The sequence below is a fragment of the Cupressus sempervirens genome, chromosome 10, assembly GCF_028749045.1.
Source record: "Cupressus sempervirens isolate cs-2001-9-10 chromosome 10, ASM2874904v1, whole genome shotgun sequence".
In the NCBI taxonomy this organism is placed as follows: Eukaryota; Viridiplantae; Streptophyta; class Pinopsida; order Cupressales; family Cupressaceae; genus Cupressus; species Cupressus sempervirens.
In genome coordinates this window covers 636,374,288-636,397,611 of record NC_143127.1, presented here as the reverse complement: position 1 = coordinate 636,397,611, position 23,324 = coordinate 636,374,288, and the positions used below count along the sequence as shown (strand labels likewise).

The following is a 23,324-nucleotide window of genomic DNA, read 5'->3' as shown; positions in this document are numbered from 1 at the left end:
AATCTTCTCCCTAAGATTAACTTTTTCTAGTGGACTATTCAGCATGGTAAAATTTTAACTCTTGACAATCTGAAAAGAGGGAGATTTTTTATCACAAACTAATATTGTCTTTGCAAAGAAAATGAGGAGAGTATCTCTCACTTATTTCTTGAATGTCAATATGCCTTGAAGATTTGGGCTATGGTATGGGAGAAATTTGGTTTGAATTAGGTTCTGAAAGACAACCTCGGTCAATTTGTGGAGAATTGGACTTGTCCCTTCTACCACCCAAAATTAGTTCTCCCATGGAAAAGTGTTCCACCATATATTTTCTGGTATATATGGAAAGAGAGAAACACTAGAATATTTAGGGAGGTGGAAAAACTTGGGGAGGTGGTGATGGGAATCATGGAACAATTGTTGAAGGAAAATTTAAGGGTAGCCAAATGTAAATTACTGTAGGAAGAACTAGGTAGGCTAGAAGGTCAGATTGCTAAAAAAATGGGGGGTTCAAGAGGACTTTTATCTTTTGATAACTCAAAAGTATTGAAGAGATGGAAAATGAGATGGAAACCACCAACCCTGACCCGGTTCAAACTAAATTTTGATGGGGTTGCTAGAGAGGGTATAGGTGCAGTGGGTGGAGTGCTAAGAAATGGGAATGGCAATGCATTGTTAATCTACTCTAGGAAGGTGGGGAGTGGAAGCAATAATTTGGCTCAAGCTATGACTCTACTTTGAGGTCTTTAGCTGATTAGTGAAATGCATGTTAAGAAAATAACTATAGAAGGGGACTCCAAATTAATTATTGATTTGGTTAATGGAATGTCTCAACTGGGATGGAATATTCAAACTATCATCATGGACATTAGGCACATTTTGGAAGGGATGGAAAAGGTCCACCTGCAGCACATCTACAAAGAAGGAAATAAGGTGGTCATGGGTTTTGAATTAACAACACTCATGTGCTAGAGAAATATGAAAAATCTAAATGGGGACATTATGTCCTTGATTCGCTTGGAATGAGGGGGGGAGTATTAATTAATTATGACTAGAAAATTTAAGGTTGAGGCCAAATTTGACACTTTCTTCCTTAGAAAGTTGAAATTCACTAAATTTAACAATTGTTTTAGGGAAATGAGGAGAATACTTGGCGATACAAATGGTAAAATGAATAGATACGAATTAAGGAGAGTGTCATTTCACCATTAGGGTAACTTACTGCAGAATTCAAATTACTTCCTCTTTGAAAGTACAAATAATATCATTATACAGAGTGTTAGAGATTTACGGGGTGTAAAAATTATGATGTTAAACATGCACGATTCTCATAATGAATTCACATGGAATTTTGAAGTGTCTCAAAAATGGGCTTGTATAACCATTTCTCTATTTGCAGAGAGGTACAAAGCTAAAAATATTAGCAGAGATATAAGAGATAAGGAGGTTCAGATGCACATCATTGAGGTGAGGGATTTCAAAGAAAGCAAGGAAGAAATGGGTGGAGATTTGAGTAGGCTAGAGCCCACAAAAATTGAGAATTTCAAAGATAGGATAGCGACTAGGTTCCTATTAACAGAAGGGGGATTTCTGCCTTACATGTAGGCAATGGTGGGGTATGATTAAAATTGCACCCTCCAATTTGTTAATAGGTGGAATGACCGCAAGGTAACCATAAGTGGCATTACTTTCCAAGTAAATGAGGAAGTAATAGCCATGGCCACTAGGCTATTTGTGAAAGGAAGAAAATGGAGAAAGGCCACTAAAATGGTAGATGAGGCCAGTATGAAAAGTTTCTTCATAGAGTGAGGAGCCAGTGCACTATAGAGGAGGATTTAAGAAGGATAGGCTACCAGCTCCATGAGACGATGTCTTCCTAGTGCTCATGAAATACATTACACTAGAAGGCAGGTTTGGTATTTACTACTATTACCACTTTCCCATCTTGAATCATTTTGAAAATAGGGATTTATTCTCTATCCCATTTTTTCTACTACATTCTCTAGAGGATATGGTTAGTGATGTTAGGGAGAAGAGGAACAAGGGACATAACTTTACCATTATTCACCAAGACCTGATTTTTCACCTATACCAATTCCATCTTTCCCTTTGCCCCCCTAGGGTGGCAATGGTTGACAACCAGCGTCACCACTAGAGCTCCCCCCCAAGTACTAGTACTGGTACCAAAATTCATACCTTGAAGCCTTCCCCTAGCCATGAAAATAAGAAAAAGAAGAAAGTTGAAGTGGTTGTGAAAAATAAGGCTAGTTAAAAGATTAAAGTTCAAAAATTAGTGAAGGTGGAAGAGGAGGGCTCAGAGGAGAAGGGATGCAAAAATGGTAGGAGAAGGTCTAGTAGACTTGTGAAATCCTAGGCAAGGTATAAACAAAAATCTAATAGATTCAGGGTTGAAGAGGTGGAGGAGAGCTTCAAGAATAATGAAAGGGAGAGAGAGGAGAAGAATAACTCTGACTCCAAGAGAGAAAAAGGGAAAGAAGAGGTAGAAAAGAGTGATAATTCTACTGACAATTCTGTTGATGATGCCCAGACATCTATAGGGAACACTCATGTGTTGGATGGAACCACCATCACTATAGAGAATACCCATGTTTCTGCCAGCTTTACCCTACAACCCATTACCTTCTATGAAGATAGTAACAAAGCTAATACCTCCCTCGTTATCATTTCCTCCCCAGTCAAGAAAAAAGGCAAGTTTTATACTAACCCAGAGGTCTTGTAGGATGATAACCAGGTGGAAAAAGCCAAAGAGGAAACTAAAGGAGGGAATTGAAAACAAAGAGAAGGTCAAGAAGCAAATGGAGGTGATTGCCCAACTGAATCAAAGGGTTAATGTTTTAGAGAAAGTATTCTCTACCTTCTCAAAATTCACCCTCAAGGTCACTCATGCTACTGCCACCACCCTCTAATTGCTAGCATAGGAGAAAGAAGACACAATGATGGACATGGAAGATCATAAGCTTGTCTTTAAGTTTCTTGCTAATGATTGGGCCTAGGTTCTTTTGGCAGAGAAGGGAAAGGAGAAAATTGAGAAATAATTCTATAGTTTTACAAGATCATTGGATCCTAGTTGTTTTATGTTATTATGTTGTTACTTGATTTGTTGGTATCTAGCTATTACTCAGACTTGGATTGGCCTAACTTTGTCAACAGTTTTTTTGTGAACTTTAGTAGTATAGTTAAATTTATGGATTTCTACTATAGTTTAGTTGTGTTGTTCATAATAATATTTTGGTTAGAATTTTGGGTATAAATATTATGGTTAAATTACTTCTTAGTTTTCTTTTGTTTTAGTAATGTTATCTATTAGTTCTGACTGGTGATGTGTTGGTTATGAGCATTTTGGTTGTAAGGGTCAACCCCCTTTTTTTGGGTCACTTTTAATTTTAAAAACATCCTTATTTCTTCTAATCCATTTTTTGACAATTGTCTTAAGAGCATCATCACCTACTTTCAACTCTTCCGATGTATTCAATACCTTTGTTAGCTAATCATAGAAGGATGGCCAATAAATCTTATTTACTAAATACATCATAGCTCCCCTCAATATATCCTCATATTGTACATTCAGTTCCACATGCAATGCCCATACTTTGCTTTTATCTTCTTCAAAGTCTTCTACAGTATAATACTGTGGCCTTTGTGGTGTGTCTAGGATTTCAATAGGAGGAGTGGATTTAAAAGGCTCCATTAGCAGGCAAGGATATGTGATTCTTGGCCTAGTAGATCATTCGGCCATCACTTTATTCTCTAGTTCAATCCTCTTTTGAACTTCTTTATTGTATGTAGCCAAGGCTTTCTCATACTTTTTCTACAGCTCTCATCTTTCTCTCTTGTCTCTTTGGGCAGTGGCTAAGGTGAGGTTAGCTGATCCAACACCTAGCTCTGCTGCCTCTTTAGTGTTAGTTTCTTCAATTCTTTTCGCAATTAAGTTGCCTACCAAGCTAGTATCATCAAGTCGGGAAGAGGAGCCAGTCTTGGATCCTTTTCTCATTGACCAAATGACCAATGCAGCATGGTCCTCACTAAATTTAGCACCTTTCATTTCTTTCTTCCCCTTTTCCTCTATATTCTTTTTATTTGCAACAAAACTAAAAACCATGACATTTGCAATATCCCAATTGGATAGCAGCAAAACCCCAAATGCTTTTATCGTTTGTCTCCCTTCTTTAAGGGTCAAGCTTCTGAATTCTTACATCATCTCTTCTTTGATTTGGTTTTTCACATCAACCTCTTCCATTTCTGGATGTTCTATTTTCAATTTATCACATCTTTCTTCAAACATTCTAATTTTTGTCCTCCAAGCAAATTGGTAAAAGGCTCTAGATTTGACAAAATTATCATCAGAGATAAATTGATGGCTAGCCTGTTCCATTATAGGGTCAAACTCCTTTCCTGTATAGTCTACCACTATTAACTCAAGTCTTGGCATTGGAGGTTCCTAAGGATTTTCTTCCTCCGATTCTATTGCAGTAATGAAGACTACCCCTTGGGATCCCAATTGCTCCACTTGCTCCCTAGTGAGTTTTTCATCTCCTATTTGTAATGGGGACTATGTAGGTGAATATTCCTCAACTTGAGGTGCTTGTTCCTTTTCTATTTTCTATCATTTTCCTTTATCTATAGTAGCCCTTTTATTTTGGATCACACTATAGCCAGGTCTCTCTTGAAAAATCAACTACCCTAATCCTACTATATGAGTAAAAGACAATCTCCTCATGACCTCCTTGACATTTTTTGGAAAAGAATTGATAAAGAATAACTTCTTTTCATTCATGACCTCCATAATTTTAGGAAAAGTGGTCATTAGTCTTTTCAACCTATCTACCTCTATTTTTGCATTCTTTAGAGGTTTATAGTTATTATCAAAACAATTGACGAATTCTAAAACTCTAGAGTAAACTCTTCACTTTTCCTTTTTGATCTCCTGCTCTTGTAGAGAAATCATTCCTTATAATATCTTTAGGGAAGTAGAATTGGTGGTCTTTTGCACCAACTTTGGCCCTTTTTTTGAACACATCAAAAAATCCCTTAGTATCACAAAAGCAGGGGTGAGATATAGCCATCTTGTACTAATCCAAAAATTTATACAAAAATACCCAACCACCCTTATTGATAACAAAATGGTGAGCAACAGTACAAGTGGGGAAAAGTGAACCTCTAGATCTACCAACCAATTGAGTTTCTTCTAACCCACCTATCTTGTAATGCCCCACCTAAAGATCCTTGGAACAAGGATTCAATAGAAGCCAAGATTTTTTTTTTTAACAAGAATGAATGCACATGACAACATCATATATGGATCAGAAAGATTGCAATGGAAGACTTCACCAGAATCCCAGCAACCAATCAATCTTCGAATGTCAGTAACATACTAACACACACAAATAGAGGCCAACAATGACCACACACATGATGAGGGCTTAAAGAAATGACCACTCATCAAGAAAACACCAAGTTGAGGTATAAATGTAGAACCTTGAAATTTGGCTAAGTCTAAAATCCTGAAGCCTTGAAATTTGGCTAAGTCTAAACTTCTAAAGCCTTGAAATTTCTTAGAATCTTTATCTTTTCTCAGAGAGGTCTAAAACCTATCTCAAAAGATTCATCACATATATTAAAATATATCTTAAGTATAAGGAACTTATACTTAAATGATATATTTTAAACCCTTTAGAAAGTTTGTTTTGAATTGGAAATGTGTGAAATCCAATAAGGTGTCCAAAACCAACTTTCAAAACTTCCTCAACCATGCCTAATTGCTTCATGTTTCTCGCATGAGGAAGTGCACTAGTCTCGAGTTTCGCATGAGACTTTGCATCATTGCACATGAGAAAGTGCATGGCTTTGTGCGAAGATTTGCATCCTTGCATGAGGAAATACATTCTCGTGCAAGGAAGTACATTCTCATGCAAGGAACTACCTTTCCACGCAAGAAAAGACATCAGTGCAAAAATAGAGCATAAATAAAAAGCATAAAAACATAAAAAGCTCCACACCAGGGAGTACTAGATCCACATAAATCAAGGAATGAACACTCAAGTGCATAAACAACAAGGAAAGAGGAACATATATCCATCTAAACCAAAGCTAGTAATGAATGTACTAAAAAAAAAAATCATAGTGTACAAAGCAATTAACTAAGTATGCAGTTCCTCCCAACCATCAATAGCATCATAAGACCATCATAGATCCTAGCCATCCCTTGCGTGTAACATTCCAAGCCACCAATTAGATCATCAATACTATTGTAATAGGGATGTCACTACTAAAACATGCTACAATATAAGCATAAGGAAATCTAACATGCTAGTAGTAAAGCATAAGATAATCCTTCAAGTAGATAACATCACCTATCACACGTTGATCATCATAATAAGGAAATCTAACATGCTAGACCAATAAGCAATAGATAATCCAATACAACATTTCACATCATCTAGTCATATCGTAAGGGTACAAGCATAGATCTATGTCACCGTTTCTGATACCAAAACTTATTTTGGTCAAATCTCATTTCTCTATCAAAACTCAATTTTTTTTCAAAAACTAAAAATACCCTTTTATAGATCTCCAATTCAAAATGATCATTATATAAATTTTTTAGTGTTTTGATTAGTTATAATATGTTATAATCTCAAAATATTATAAGTCGATATTTGAACATTTCAGAAGATGCTCCCTCAAAAAAGGAAAAAAATAGTAAATCATATCAAAAAGATTATAAAATTATATTTATCTCTTGAGGAGAGAATCCTCTTCATGAATATGTAATTTTTTTTCAAGAGGGTATAGCTTTGATAGGGAAGTTTTGATGAGAGAAAAAAAATGTTGGGTTCTGATAAGGTTGAACTTGAGTACTTATAACAAAGAAAATATAAATCAAAAGTAATTATTTATTTTTTTGTTCACTAGCTATATATGTCATCTATAAGATATTTTCAAATCAAAACAAAAAAAGATGATTTGCATATACTTGTTTCATGGGAACTACACCCTATATTTTTTATAGTTAAAAAATGAACTTCAAAATAAAATAAAATGAATAAATTCTTACTCAAAAAATTTATAAAAATTATAGGCATAAAATTCATCCAATTTTACACATTTCATCAGTTTACATCATTTTCATATTTTAAACACACCATTTTTTTTGTCATTAATGTTGAACTGTCACATTCTGATATCTCGTTTCTTTATAAAAGGTGACACAGGTTTGTGCTTTTACCCGTAAACATCATAATATGAGAATGCATCAAATAAAATAACATCATCTAAATATGATATCCAAGAATTCCAATGAAAGTACAAATCACAAGAAAACATACTTCAGAACCTGAAGCATCAAGTGAAAACATCTAGTAACGATTGCACTAAGATAAAAGATCCTCTCTATACACTAGTCCCTAGCAGTGGTATAAGTAGTTGCACCTCCCAACCACATGGCACCCATAGGTCCACATTCGTTGTGCTAATGGAGATAGTGATCCAACCACAAACACACAAAAACAACATCCAAGGCTAACACTCATGCCATATAGTATGATGGTTGTAACCAAGAATTTAAGAAAATGCAAGGAGTACAAGTCCTAGTTAGACACTCAATATGCTACTAAGTAGGGGCTGCCATCATGGAGAATCAATTGGCATCGACAAGCCCAAGCTTGGATCGTGTGTCCTCAAACTTAAATGGGTGCTCACACATTTTATTATCTTAAGTTTTATTACAATTCACACATTTTATTTAACTATCACTTATTTAAAACTTCCTCCATCAACCCTTTGGGCACAATGATCACTAGGATATAGGATAGAAGCCCCTTCCATATGCTACCCTACTTTACCCATGCTCATCCTATGATAAGTGCCTATGGGCATGCATATTCCCAACCCCACCCCAATGATCACAACTTTCAGAAGTACCATAGTAGGTCGAGACCTACAAGTCCTCCAAAAAATGTGTGTGCATGTACTCGTGTGGCGCACCACCATCACGAAGATCATAACACAAGCACTGGATGAGAACACAATGCAAAAAAAACTCAAAATGATGGATTTTACATGAATCCCAAGAACCAATAAAACCATACATCATGAAATCACTCAACTGACCTCAATTTGGGAGTATAGATTCTACACAAATCCTAATGATGCAACAAGACCAAACATCATGAACTCACTCAACTGGCCTCAATATGGAAGCATAGATTCTACACGAATCCTAGTGTCCACAAAACAATAACAAGGTCCAAAAGAAACCATAACAACAAGTACAAAATCACTCAACCGAACACAAAGTTGAGAGTACAGATGCAACATGCATCCCAATGCAAACACAAAAGTGCAACAAAGGTCTGACTGATATCCAAATGGATAATCCATGTCCATGACCCAACGCATGCCAAGAAAACTTAAGAAAATAGGGTAGCACACAAAACGAGGTAAAAACCCCAAATTTTGAAAAAAAATTGAAATTAAAACCCATTTGGCCTTTGGGTACAAAAGCCTCAAAAATTAAAAAATAAATAAGTACAGACACCATATGCAAAAATGGCCAGCATAGCAGTGCAAAACCCCAAACCGTCATCCCAAAAAATAGGAAAATGCTCATACGCAACCAATTGGGTAGAACCAGCATATAGAAATGGAGGGGAACACTAGTTCTCAGCCTCCAAACAAATGGCTACCAAAAAAAAAAGGAGAAATGGAGTAGAAACAATAAAACGAGAGAGCCCTACGTCATAGCCAAAAGGGCAAAACGAGAATCTGAACCAGAAAATAAAAAGCCCACAGAAGTGGCTGAAAATTGCGGCAATCCAAAGTCTCCCCGAGCTGGATCCAACGAGCTCAACCTTGTGATGATCCCACACCTATAGCTCTGACAACGAACAAAACAGTAAATCCTCATGAAGAGGATTTTGGATTTTACTCTCCAACTTTCTAATTCAAAAGTGAGAAGTGAGGAATTAATTTTTTTTTTGGATACTTATTCACTTTTTGAGTGAATAATCGATTAGGAAAAATAACTAGCCAACCTAGTTAAACCCTGAATTGACCCAAATGAAAATAGGTTATTCTTAGAAATAGGAATTCATCTATGGCAAGACTACCAAAAATTAAAATAATTCAATTAAAAGCCCAAAAACCCAAAGACACTTAAATTTCCTTAACAACTTTCGAGATGATGAGAACCTCTAAATACACAGACATGCTCACTGGTCTAATCACATAATGCAAATGAGTTCGGATTTAATAATCACCAAAAGGTTTAATTAAATAATTAAAACAAGGATACGTCAACCATAGAGGGACGACATTGGTAATATATGAATAGTTGAATCACTAACTCCATATGCCACTGCTAGGGATATAAATCCTGCACACTAAACAACATGATCAAGTGCAATTGCATATAATGACATAGCCGAAGTAATAAATGCATTAAATCACCTAATTTAACCATTTATTTAATTATATTAAAATAATCTATTTACATCACTCATGTTCACATAAAGCATAATAATGCAAGAATGAAGTAAATACGCATAGCATTAAATCCATCACATAATATAATCAGAGATATGTCCAAATACTAGATAACCATATATCATTATAAAACACACGGTTATCTCAAAATGGCACCATCATGCAATATGATCAACTGAGCAGCATAGTATTCTAACATCTATGATACTGAAATCAAGGTATAACATTTGACCCTTAGGTCATCTCAAATGTAAAGCATAACATAAGTAGATATCCACAGCACATAACCAATGAATCCAACATACCAATGAATCCAACATGGACAATCCATTTCCAACTATTTAAACATTTAATAATGGTTGTTTATACAACATGAAAAGGCACTTAAAACACATAAGTGAACATAGTCATAAACTTGACTAACCACTACTACAGGAACCTAGTTCAGTGTAGCATGGTAATAGTACACAGTGCACTGCACACATCTTAGGGTAATCATAGAACAACATCATGATACCACATTGATCCTAGTAACCATTGGCACAAACCTCAGTGAACCATAAATCACATCATAATCTCATAAATTACTTAAAAGAATAATCAAAGCAACTGATACAGAAACATAAATCCATCCACCTCAACGGTGCAGACCACTCATGGTCACAATCATGATCCATCACAACAAAATATCAACAAGGTTGCATCCATCAAGATGACTTACAAAAGTCAAATGGGAGAGGCACTACATATTTGCCATAATATTTCATCTATCCCTACCTTTAGAGGTACTTGGTAGGACAATACATGAGGAGTCCCTTGAAAATCATATACCTTAAAAACTATAGAAATAGGGTAAGGTATGATATCAACCCAATTGTGGGACACTTTCAAATCAGAAGGATTATCCACAGGCCTAATAAAATCCATCAGTGCCTTTGGGATTCTGAGATTGTCCCTTAATATCAGGCACCTTAACCTAGATGCAAAATACCTATCAAATCTAACAAAATTGGCCTCCTCTGCATTCCAGGTCATGTCTACACTCCACAAATGGATTGGTAGAGACTCTCCATCATACTCTTGGTTCAAGACCATCTCACTTTCAAAATATGTTACCCCCTTAAACAAGAACATGTGCATTAACAATGAATCATGGCCAAAAGTCTTTTCCACCTTGTCTTTTGCAATTCCAACTAATCCTATGTGGATTTCTTCTGCTATATAGGATGCAAAATAAAAAAGAATATCCACACCAAAAGAAGAAATCTGAATCATCATATACATAAAATTTATCGGCATCAAATACCCTACCTAGAAGTGAAAAATTCCTTTTTGAAGGGCTCTTTAGTAGATGTTGTAACCACTGAAAAATTTCCAATTGAGCCCAAGTGTGCCCTCAGTGCACCTTGCCTGACCTTATCCCTCTTAGATAAGTATTCCTTTTCTAATCCTGGCAGGTCAATGGTCTCATGGTAATCTGAGAGTGGCTCCAAACCAAAAACCTCTCAAATTTCTTTAGCATTTATGCTGATCAGGCACTCCCCATCTAATCTTCTTACTACCCTAACTATTGGGTCATAATTCTTAGCAATGGCTGTGAGTAGATCAACATCTATGAAAACACCAGGGACCACTAGTTTTCCCAAATCAAAATTCTAAATATTCCCATGAGGAAAAAATAATTTTCTCTTTGAAAACCACTTCTTAAAAAGATAATGCCCTATTTTGGAGGTGGTAGCATCCCTGACCCAATTCCCTTTGTCATACAAGCCATCTACAATTTTGAGCCTAGGGTTCACAAAAACTAACTTTTAAACTTGGGTTGACTCAATCGTGGACTTAGGCAATAGTTCAAGAAAGTCATCATGTATATTTCTACTTGCATAATCTACCTACCCTGAAAAAACTTTCTTTGGAGGCATGTTTACTAATGACATAGAATACCATAATTCTTTACTATCTAATGGATTCAGATACTTATTGGCCCTTTGTTACACTTTCACTGCAATTTTGCAACACGCTATGGATACTAGAAATTTTTCTACACTTTAGTCACACAAGGAACAATTCTTTAATGACTCTTAGCTCTCTGAAATTCTGAAGCATAGAGAAAAATGGAAAAATCTTACAATATATCTCTAGTTTTAATTCTCATGGGGAGCTTTCAACTTTCATAAATGAATTGTAAGGAGAAATGGGGTAGCATCACCTTCTAATTTTGAAAACACACTACCAATTCTAAAAAATCCGACAATCTAGGAATAAAATTGTGAATGACTCACTTTCAATTTGCCAAGTTCGTAGTCAACCTAATCAAGTTTCTCCATATAAGCTTTTCCATCCACTACTGGCAACTTATTCTAGACCCATTGGCACTCATGAACACATGTCACACTCTCACTATGTCACTATGCATAAACGTCGAGCAACTTTTCCATGCAACATAGAAACCATTGTTGATGCATCTTTGATCTGACGATGCACATTTTATGAGTGTTTTATTGCAATTGTGGTAGGTCCTATTTTTCCTTTGGTCGTCGTGTCATGTGCACTAAAGGTCGAGCAAGTTCCTATAGTGACATGGCACCCACCGTCGATCTAGGAGAGATCCAATGGCACCAATCAACACATATTCATTTTTGAGTGTGAATTCATGTGGCACATGACGTAATACCATCTTGACATGCTAGCAGGGCTCTTTATGACATGTGGTTCTTAAGTTTTTGTCTTTTAGTCAAGCCTCACCGTATTCTAATTTCACAAGAGGTTGTCATGTCACATCCAACGAAGTTATCATAATTTTTGGTGGTGACATAGCGACCCTCGTGACTCTGCAAAAATCCAACATTGTGAAAAGAAAAACAACACATTCTTTCCCTGGTAGGTCTCCTTTACTACACCTAACACTACTGACATACCATCATGTTGGTGAAGCTCATTTATGAAAGACCATAATTACGGTGCCTATCTTTTAATATGGTCTCACCGTGTTTCTTTTTTGCAATGGTCGCCATGTCGCAAAGGGTAGAATCTTGCAACTTTTAATAACAACATAGTGACCACCGTTGATACTTAAAAGATTTGATGGTGAGGGCAATCTACCTTCGAAACCATGCTTAATAACTAATTGGGTCGCACTTGGTTGCCATGTCACATGTAGTAAAGACCATGCAAATTTTGATAGTGACTTGGCACCTACCATAGATTTCAAAGAGATCTGATGGTAAGGGATATTTCAGGAGATTATGAAGTGAAAATGAAAATTCTTTAAAAGGTTCTCGAAAAATATACTTTTTCAAAAAGGATTTTCCCACTCGATTTAAAAGTTGAAACATACGACCTAAAGGCTTGCTTAGGGCACAAATCTTGATTTAATTAGGGTTTTCCTTAGGGTTAATCAAATTTGAAAATACCAAACCCTAATTTTCATATAAGAATTAGGGACATTCATAGCAAAATATGTTTAGGAAAGCACAAGGTAAAAACATGACCAACACTACCTTCAAGTAAATGAGCCACAGAAATCAAATAAAAATCAAGTTTGAACTCCATATGCAAAAACAATTAGCATAGCAGTGCAAAACCTCAAACCCCCATCCTGAAATCCATGGAAATGCTCATACTTGCCCAACAAGGTGGCGCTAGCAATCATAAATGGAGGGGAACACTAGTTCTTAACCACCTATCAAATGACTACCAAGAATAGAAGTAGAAACAAAGCATAAATGGTAAAACAGGAGAGCCCTATCTGACAGTGAAAAGAGCAAATACGAAAACCTGAGCAGTAAAATCAAAACCCTACATAAATTGTTGATAGTCGCAGCAATCCAAGGTCTCCTTGAGCTAGATCTAACAAGACTAATCTCGCGGCAATCCCACGCCCGTAGCTCCTACAACGAATAGAACAATATTTCATCTTGAAGAGGATTTGGAATTTGCTCTCAAATTTCTTATTTTAGAAAGTGAGAAGTGAGGAATAAAATTCCTCTTTGGATATATATTCCCTTTACAAGTGAATAAAAGAATTAGGGTAATTAACCAAATCACCTAGTTCAACCCTTCCTCAACCCAAACAAAAACATACTATTCCAAGTAATTGGAATTCAACTATGACAAAGCTGCTAAGAATTAAATTAAATTAAATAAAGCCCAAGATTCTCTTAAACCCATAAATCACATAATTCTTTAATAAATTTCATAGTAATTGTGAACCTTTAATTGCACAAACATGCTCATTGGTCTAATCACATAATGTAACGAGTCCAGATTTATTCAATCACTGAAGAGTTTAATTTAATCAATTAAATAGAATACATTAACCATATAGGGACAACATTGGCTAGATATGAACAATTGAATCACTAACTCCATGTGCCACTACCATGGACATAAATCTTGCAAACTAAACAACACAATCGAGTGCAATTGTATATAATAATATAGCCGAAGTGATAAATGCATTAAATCACCTAATTTCACCATTTATTTAATTTTACTGAAATAATCCATTTACATCACTTTATAGCAAGAATGAAGTAAATATCCGACAAGTCCAACATATAAACATAAAAGAGTATATGTCCAAATACAGAATAACCAGATAACATCATAAAAGGCATCATCATGTAGATATGATCAAACTGAGCAACATAGTAATTTAACATCTATGATACTGGTAATCAAAATATAACATCTAACCATCAGGTCATCTCAAATGTAAAATAACATGAGTAATAAAGTATCTCTTGAATCAAAATATAACAAGGTACATACTACAAACATGAGAGGCACTACACTTGAATCCTTCCCTCCCTCGCCCCTCTTGAGAAAAACTTCACTCCTACCCCCTCCCCCATGTTAGTCCTAAGCAAAACTTGACTGTTAAAGTTTCCCCCATTCCCACTCCCCCACAAGTTTTTTCCAGAAGGCTACAAAGATGGACACTACCACTCCTAAAGGTGGAAGGGACGTTGGGGAACATTAAAAACCACTAGGTGATGCTCAAAGGTGTTGTTCATGAGCTAAAGAAGGAGGTGGACAGGTTTAATAGGTGCATCAAGGATTCCAACAAGTTTGCAATCAAGGTCATGCATATGTGCTCTGTCACTCTCTGCACGATGTAGGAGAGAATCACTTACACTAAGGCCAAGAGTGACAATGACTACAAGGAATTGCACGAGTTCCTCAAGAATGACTAGACTGCTACGCTACCATCCAAACGACTGGAAGGAAATGCTAAAAATTAATAATGTTTCCTGATAATTTTTGCTTTGTGGTAGGTAGAAAACATGACTTTAAAATCTTTTTAAACAAGACTTTTATTAGAACAAGACTTTTTTTACTGGCCTTATGTGTCGTTATTGTGCTAGTCCAACACTCTCCTCTGCTTTTATTATAGAAACTTTACTGAAATGCAAACTCATTTCTCCCCCTGTCTGATCATGTCATGACAGTCTTTATAATTATTTGTTCTATACTCTTTTTTACTTCACTAAATAAACAACAATGATGAATAGTTTGCAATGTATCCTTTGAAAGAATCGGAAAGCTTATTCAAACTGTTTTTACTTTTTTTATTTTTGATATGATCTGATCTAATATCAGGTGGACTACTGATTCCAACTAATAATTTATTATCTTAAAAGCTACATGGTGTTTAAAAACAATTCGGTGAAAAAGGAAAGAAGAACTGGAATGTTCCCCACTAAGATGACATCAAATACTAAAAAATAGCTTAGCTGAAGAATCAGCAGACACAAAGTTGTACCTCATCCGATATAATTTCGGAAGCGAAAAGACTTCGCACTATTTTGATAGAAAGAAACAAAGCCCCAGTTGTCAAGCTCTCTGTACCGTTTGAAGCAAAACCCTGGTTCTCAATATCTCTGTATCATTTGAATCAATGGCTTCCTCGGTGCCATGGTGCTGAAGGTCACGAGTTCGACTCGCGCGTAAATCGTTGGCATATGTGATGTTAAGAGTCCCTCTTCAATTCTAAGAGCAAGTTGGATCGAAAGGCCGACACTAAAACAGGGGAAACCCGGTTGTATCACTAAAGAGATCTACACAATAATTAACCTCTTAGACGAAGAAATCGAATCCACGATTAAGCTTCTCAAATAAGAAGCCCTCATTTGGAAAATTCGGAGTTTATGGCCATAAGTAGCTTAACGAACAATAGTACATAAATTAGGGTTTCAGGAAAGTTGAGAGTTTGATTCCAACCCTAAATATCTGCCCGGGAAATTGTTGAAAGAAGATATTTTGGTGCAGAAGAGTAACCAGTTCGGAGAATTTAACGGAAATCTACAGAGATCGGGCTAATGGCGAAGTATTGTCAGAATTTTGTTTTAAAATGGATCTTTCAAAACCCTTGCCCTCTGCCAGGAATTGGATCTGATTGAATCAAGACCGTCTTTAATGCTTTCATACACATAAATCGCTTATTAACTTATAGCTAATCATAAAACTATAAAATTATCGGTTTATAATCTTTTTTATAATCTTTTTCAAAGATTAGAAAAGTCTTTTTTTAGGTTTATCATTGTCAATCAGATCTTAGCTTGACTAACGAGATTTTCTATTATATTGTACTTAAAAGGTATTCAATATGGAATCTTATATTTGATTTAAATTTAAATTTAAATTATAGTGTACTGACACTACTATAATTTTTTCAGTTAAAACTGAATAAAGTTAATTTCTCTTTAGGTTTCATCATTACTAGAAAGATATTTCAATTTATAAATTTTTTTAAGATACCATCTTTTTGTAGAGGGAACCCAACTTCCATAGATTCTCATAGCTTCAAGGCTTGTGAAAAACATTGATATACTTAGTTTTCTATCCTTCATACACAATGATACAGGTATTGGTATTTTATGTAAACATATCAAGTAATTAGTAATTAAATTGTCTATCTAGTAATCTCTCACATGATCCCCTCTGGATAATGGATTAACCAAAAGAAGGATTACAGTATAATTTAGAGACCAAAAGAGATTATGAAAGCTTAATGCATAATATTATGTTTAAGAAGGAAACTAAAGTAGGTAATTATCATTTTGGGTAGGATTAGTTTGGTAATAGTAGAATTCCAAAGGTAAGACTTGGTAAGGTGGATATATTCAAAAGGAAGTCGAGAAACTCTTTTAAGCCAAATTATCAATATTCAAAGATTTAACATTAGTCATCATAATGTTTAGTTTACATATTGAAATATAGATTTAGTCTATAACAAAAATGAAGGGTAAATTGAAATGTCATTAAAGTGAAGCTAAAAGAAAAATAAGAAACTAAAATCTTTAGATATATCTCGAATAAAAAGCATGTCAATATTATAAATAAAATTATATATCACAAACAAACTTGGATATTAAAGTAACAATTATATTTTATAATAGATTGAAGACTTAACTTCTTTATAATGAAAAAGATCATTTATATAATTTGTTATCAAGAAAGAATACAATAAATATTATTTTTAATAGAACTTGAAAAACAGAAACCTCACATATATTTGTACAATAACTTCAACAGTATATAGTTGAGCTTTATAATCTAATTAGATTATAAGCAAACCCACTAATGTCCTAGCTTGTATGAGGGCAGTGCTGATAATACATTGTTTAGGCAAAAAACACAAGCAAAATTTAGAAGCTATTTTGCCAGTTTTGCCAAGCTTTGTCCAATCTAAAGAACAATACAGCTAGTCTGCTTTATGCACGTGGGTACAATTGATCACAATACTACTGTTTTAACGAATAGACATTATTCACAATATTACTATTTGCAAAGAAGATTCACGAGGGCTGCCTTGGAATTATCATAAAATTGTCAACATGTACATGCACCTGAAAAATGCTTTAGGAATCATTCCCATTTATCATCAATCCAAACCTTTAAAAACCATAATTCTCTGCATGCTTCACTTTGTACATTTTCTAGCTGCCAGACCCATGTGACCAATTGGTAGCATTAACACGCCATTACTTTAATATCATTGTTTTGTTAAAGTCGTAGCAATTTCTTACTAAATCAGCAGTCATCAAAATCTACAGGCCCAAATGCCTAGATCCATCTTTGAAACATGTTCTTCATTGAATTGTGTCAAGAATTTGAAGAAAACATTAGGAAAATATGTGAGTTTTACTGTGAATACAAATGTTTAGATTGCTGTGAACTTGCTAGAGTGTAGATTGATAGCCTGCAGTATGTAGAAGGAGTGCCTTGATATCCTCAGCTGGAATGTCATTTTCCATGGTTTTCTGTAACCAAACCCAAAACAAATATCATTGACTAATGTTCATGCACGCATAATTTAATGGTAAGATTCATGTTGTAGGGAAGTTAAATTCAAATCTTCTACAATTTAAAAAAAATCATCGACTGATCTTGTGGAATGATCCCATTAAAGACAATATTTTAGTACCTCTGCTTGAAAAACATTTAGTGCAAAGCCATTGAAGCAACTTATGACAGCTTGTTTGACGTCAAGACCAAGTCCATCCAAAGCCATCATTGTGGACAGAAGCAAGCTAGGCTTTCTGGCACAGAACATGTGAATATTCAAAGTCTTGCCTTCTGTTGTCCTCACTTCAACCTGCAATTTGAGATACAACATGTCAGGAAAGACGGTATCTGTCAGCTGACAAGCCTAACTGGATCTCTGTCTCAGCGAGTTCAATGAAAAAAGCAATCACAAGTTCATCATATAGAGTCAACGAAACTTTAGAAATATATTTTACTGAGAAAGTTGATTTAGTAACATATGTATTACAATAATACAAAGTCAAACATTTAAGGAGGAGAGGTGTTTTCCTGATGATAATTATCAGAGATATTTTTGGGTTTGATAGAGTATCATTGTGATATTGCTATCAGGATTTAACTGTGTGATTTTGAGTCAAACTCATTGACCCATGTTTCATGAGTAGTGATTCAACATGAATCCATCTCTCATGAGAATAAATGGAACACTTGGCACTCATTGGATCTAGGTGATGTTCAAAGGGGTGAAGCACCGGGACTTCCGGAAGGTCACCCATCCCAGTACTAATCCAGCCTAAATGCGCTTAACTACGGAGTTTCCTCCATGAAGTATCATTGTCAAGATTGTTTTTCTTTCTATCTAGGAGTATGTCTTAAGTTGAACTTCTTTGGCTAAGAACCAAAAACTGCAAGAGATCTATTCTACAAAATATGTCTATAGCCGAACTCATCCTTCATTTGAAAAAAATGAGTGTTGAAGACTTTGATATTGCATGTAATAGTTGCTTTTGTGTATTTTGCACAACTCAAATTCACATGGTTGCAAGCTATTACAATAATTGAATTCTCAGATAGAAATGAAAAAGTATTTTAATCCACAAGATTGCTTTTCTTTCCAACACCAAATCATTAATCTTAGGCTGAACCCTTTTGAGGATTATTTCTGAAGAATATCCATTCTGTCAAAGACACCCACAACCAACCTCATCTCTTATAAGAAATAGTTGTGTGAAAACCTTTCGTATGACAAAACAACAGTTTTTCTAATGTGTACTTTGCACATTTCAAATCCATATGACTGCAAGTACTTACAATTATGAAAATCTGACATTGGAATTCAAGGGCATTATAATCTGTAGTGATCATTTCTCTTTTCAATAAGGAAGTATGAGTCTTAGGCAGAACCTCTTCAATTGAGAACAAAGACTGAATAATATCCATTCTACCCGAAAGGCTCATGGCTGACCTCGTCTCCTAATGGAAAAAGTTTAGTGCTGAAGGCTTTGGTATTGTATGAAAGTTGTTTTTCTAACATGTACTTTGAACAATTTAAATCCATACAGATGCAAGCATTTGTAAACTATGAAAATTTCAAATAGGAAGTGAAAGGTATTATAATCTACAAGATCGGTTAGTTTTTTTTTTTTGAGAGCATGAGTCTTAAGCTTAACCTCTTTGGTTGAGAACCAAAAACTTAATTTTCTAAAAGATGTCCATTCTACTAAAGGAGCCTTTGGTTGACCTCATCTCTTCTTGTAAAAGGTTGATTGTTGAAGGCTTTTGTACTAAAGAACAGCTGTTTTTCTAAGATGTCTTTTGCACAATTTAGATCTATATTCTACAATATGAGAAACATGAATCTTAGACTGAACGTCTTCAACTAAAAACCAAATAATAAAAACCTATTGTTATCTCAAAGTCTTTAATACAAAACATTGACCAAACTAAGTCTTTAATGCAAAACATTGAGGGTTATACCCTTTCGATATTGAAAAACAATTTGTTTTCTAAGGTGTTCTTTGCACAATTTAAATCCATATGGTTGCAAGCATATACAATTACGAAATTCTCAGATAAGAATTGAAAGACCTTATAATGGGGAAGAAGCATGGGACTAGATTGAGGAGAAGACCTCATAATCTCTTAACTTATACATTTTCTTATTATTGGTTTGCATTTGTTATGATTTTGTGTTCCCTGCATATAAGTCACCATCGTATGCCTTCAGCACTTTCTTGAGTATAGTTTACCGATGTTTCTTTAGGAATTCTACTTGTGAAAACTAATATAATTTCTTAGACTGTTACTGAATAACTAAGCACAATCACTAATATAAACTAATATTAATATATAAATTGAACTTACTTTTGCAGGCTGTGTATCTGGATCAGGTACTGGAAGATGATAGAATTTCTTATCCCCGCAAACAAAAGCAGGGTGAATAGTTCTCAAGGAATGAAGATTAGAAGAAGCAGTAAGAAGAGAATTATCTGAAGTTTGCATGAGCTCATCATGCAGCTCATTGATACGTTTCAGAAGCTCCTTCAAATATTCAACAGCATCTCCCAAAATTGAAGCCCTGTCCATCTGCGAAACAATTAAAGCAGTTCTGTTAACTTTGTTGAAAAACACTCAAAACATAAGATAAATCAGCAAATTTCTGTCCAAATTATCAAATCCTATGCATGCTGTATGGTGTAAATCAGATAAACTGAAACCTTTCTTTGCGATGCCTTGATAATGAATTAACTAAAGCCACTATGTATTATCCAAAATAATATAGAATCCTAATATCCCCAACAATTCAAAATACTCATCTGATTAACAGAACATAAAATCCTAATATGTTACCCCTAGAAACTAAAATATTCATCTAAATTATCAGAACATAGAATCTTAACATGTTATCCCAACAATCTTAAAAATGATTTACACCACTCCTAACAGTCAAAGCTCTAGAAGGAATTTATTTGCGCTGGAAGGAAATTGTTCGTTGTTTTGTTAATGAGAGACTCCAAAGATGATTTGGAACCATTCCTAGATTAGTTGGGGAAATGAGAAAAGCAGGATACCGAGGGGCCGATGAAACCAATTTGGGGATTAAATTCCAAACAGTAAGAAAGAAATTACTGTACTCTAATCAACATCATTTTGATTCTTGAAAACCCAAACCAGAACTGTATTATCTACAGCAACACTCAAGTCTATGCTTTTGGTTAGTATGAATTCATAGGAAAGTTTACCTAAAATAGCATCTCTCCATAGCCTTACATCTCATAGAAAAGCTCATTTGAGTTTTGAAACTACTGTGATATTTGAGGGGCTGTGGAAACCAATTTCCTAATTAAAATCTCACTACATAATCCAATTTCAAACGATAAGAAATAATTTACTCTAGCCATAATCAGTTTTGCTTCTTGAAAACCCGAACCAGAACTGTAATGTCTACATAAACATGCAAGTCTATTGTTGGGTTTAATATGAATTCACAACAATGAAATCTACCTAAAAGTGTCTCTCTCCTTAGTCTCACATCTTAAAGATCATTTAACTAATTAAACTACTGTTTGTTTTCCTTAAATTTCAAGCAGGTCTCCAAGCCAATCAGAACTATCATTGAAAACATGCCATCAAGAATACTGAACCGCAAAACTGACAAGCTGCCAGAAAGCCCATCCAGCAAAGGCAATTTTGGTCGAACATGGCAAATTAAACTTCATGGACTTTTATACCAGCAAGTGTTTCCTACCAACTGCAACTGGTTATTTACTGACATCTATAACTCTGCTACACATGATTTTTTTTGTATGAATTCACAGTAAAATTTACCTAAAACGGCATTTCTCCACAGGCTTAAATCTTGGAGTAAAGCACAATTGACTAGTGAAACTACTATGAATTTTCCTTAATTGTACCAACAAGAAAGCCAGCCTCCAAGACAATCAGAATTATCTTTTTAAAGATGCCATTTAGAACACTGAAGTGCAAATCAAATTTCACTGACTTCAATACCAGCAAGTGTTGCCTACAGATTCCTACCAATTGGAATTCATTAAATACTCAACTCTAACGCAATGCCCAACTAATCTATATTAGAATTCAAACAGTAATGTGCCTTGGTAATAAGGAAAAAGGGTAAAATTTGAGGGAAGAATATAGACCTTGGAGATGTTTGGGACAACAGAACGGAGCATAGAGAGGCGATCATTAAGTCTTTTCCTTCTCCTCCTCTCGGCCATAAGATTCTTAGCAGGCAAACAGTTCTCATTCCTTTTCCCTTTGCTGTTCTGCCCAGGACCACCGGCACTAACTTTACCAGAATCAGAATCAACATTATTAGCCTCTCCTCCAACACCAACTTTACCAAAGACATACTGCTCTTTCTCATTCCCCCCCTCTCGACATTTCCCTCCCATAATTACATCCAATTCACTATTTCTTCCATCTATTTTCTTCTGTCTCAAGAACTCACCACCATCAATCCAGGGGAAAGCCTCCAAGCCCTCTGTAAACTTCAAGGAAAACCAATCATGCTCATCAAAGCTCTCCACAAGATTGCCTACACCATTCACATTGTTCCCTATTGAATTTAGTGGGCATTGAGAGAAATTTACTGTTGAATTTAGTGGGCATTGAGGTAAATCTAGGGAAGGTTCTACAAGATCCAATAATGTCCCCTCATTGCCACCAAAATCTGGAGAATAATAGCATTGATTCCCTTGAATTAAATCATCATCATTATATCTGTAGCTGCTTAATTCATAGTCTGCTTCTTGAAAACATCCATCTACTGACCCAACCCAAGCCATTTTCATACATAAACTTTAACCTAAAACTTCAATTTTTTTTTCCAATACTTAAACTTACGCCTAAAACTTCAACTTTTATTCCCAATGCTTAAACTTATGCCTAAAACTTCAATTTTTATTGTTTCTGTAAACTTACGAAGTTTACTTTTGCTGAGCACTGAATTCGACCTCCATTTTGCCCGGCAGAGAACTTTTAATGGGAGCACGGAAATATGTTAAATAACTCACTCTGATCTCTGGCATGCAGCCTTAGCCGTCCTTTATACTGGCATTTTCCTTTTGGCTTTTCAATTATTCGCGTATTTTCTGATGTTAACTGAAGTTAGCAGACACGGTCAAAATTGACTCCATTCATGAAGTGTAGGCACTGTAAATGATTATAAATCGAATAAATAAAGTTGGAATAGAAGTGCCCTTATCTATATTGAATCAAGCGTTGGCCATCACAATCGCCATGGATTTTAAAATCAAGAACAGTCTAAGATATTAGAAACAACTCTAATTTAATAATAGGGAAAGGCCAATTAAATGGGTTTACCGTGAAGGAGGGCCTAAATACTGGCGAAGTTGACAAAGTACACAAGGGGACAACGCCTCAAATTTGAAAACACCAAACAAAACAAAAATCTATGATAATTATGATGTCCAAGTATATTTCCCTACACACTCTAAGGAAAAACAAAACAAAAATTCTGTAACTATGCTGTCCTATAATTTCGCCATAGCCTGTAACGTAGAAGGCAAGGTTTTACATCTGGGCTA

The 23,324-nt window shown here is 35.1% G+C and overlaps 1 protein-coding gene across 1 annotated transcript; it reads right to left on the bottom strand.

Annotated features, from left to right (window-relative positions):
* Positions 1-17,271: 17,271 nt before the first annotated feature.
* Positions 17,272-22,793, bottom strand: LOC149535435 (transcription factor ICE1-like). The gene is made up of 4 exons (XM_089805325.1): positions 21,915-22,793; positions 20,119-20,340; positions 17,915-18,085; positions 17,272-17,750 (listed from the first exon to the last, which is right to left on the bottom strand). Exons 1-4 carry the CDS (start codon positions 22,566-22,568, stop codon positions 17,670-17,672), a joined length of 1,128 nt encoding a protein of 375 aa, XP_089661451.1. The 5' UTR covers positions 22,569-22,793; the 3' UTR covers positions 17,272-17,669.
* Positions 22,794-23,324: the final 531 nt, after the last annotated feature.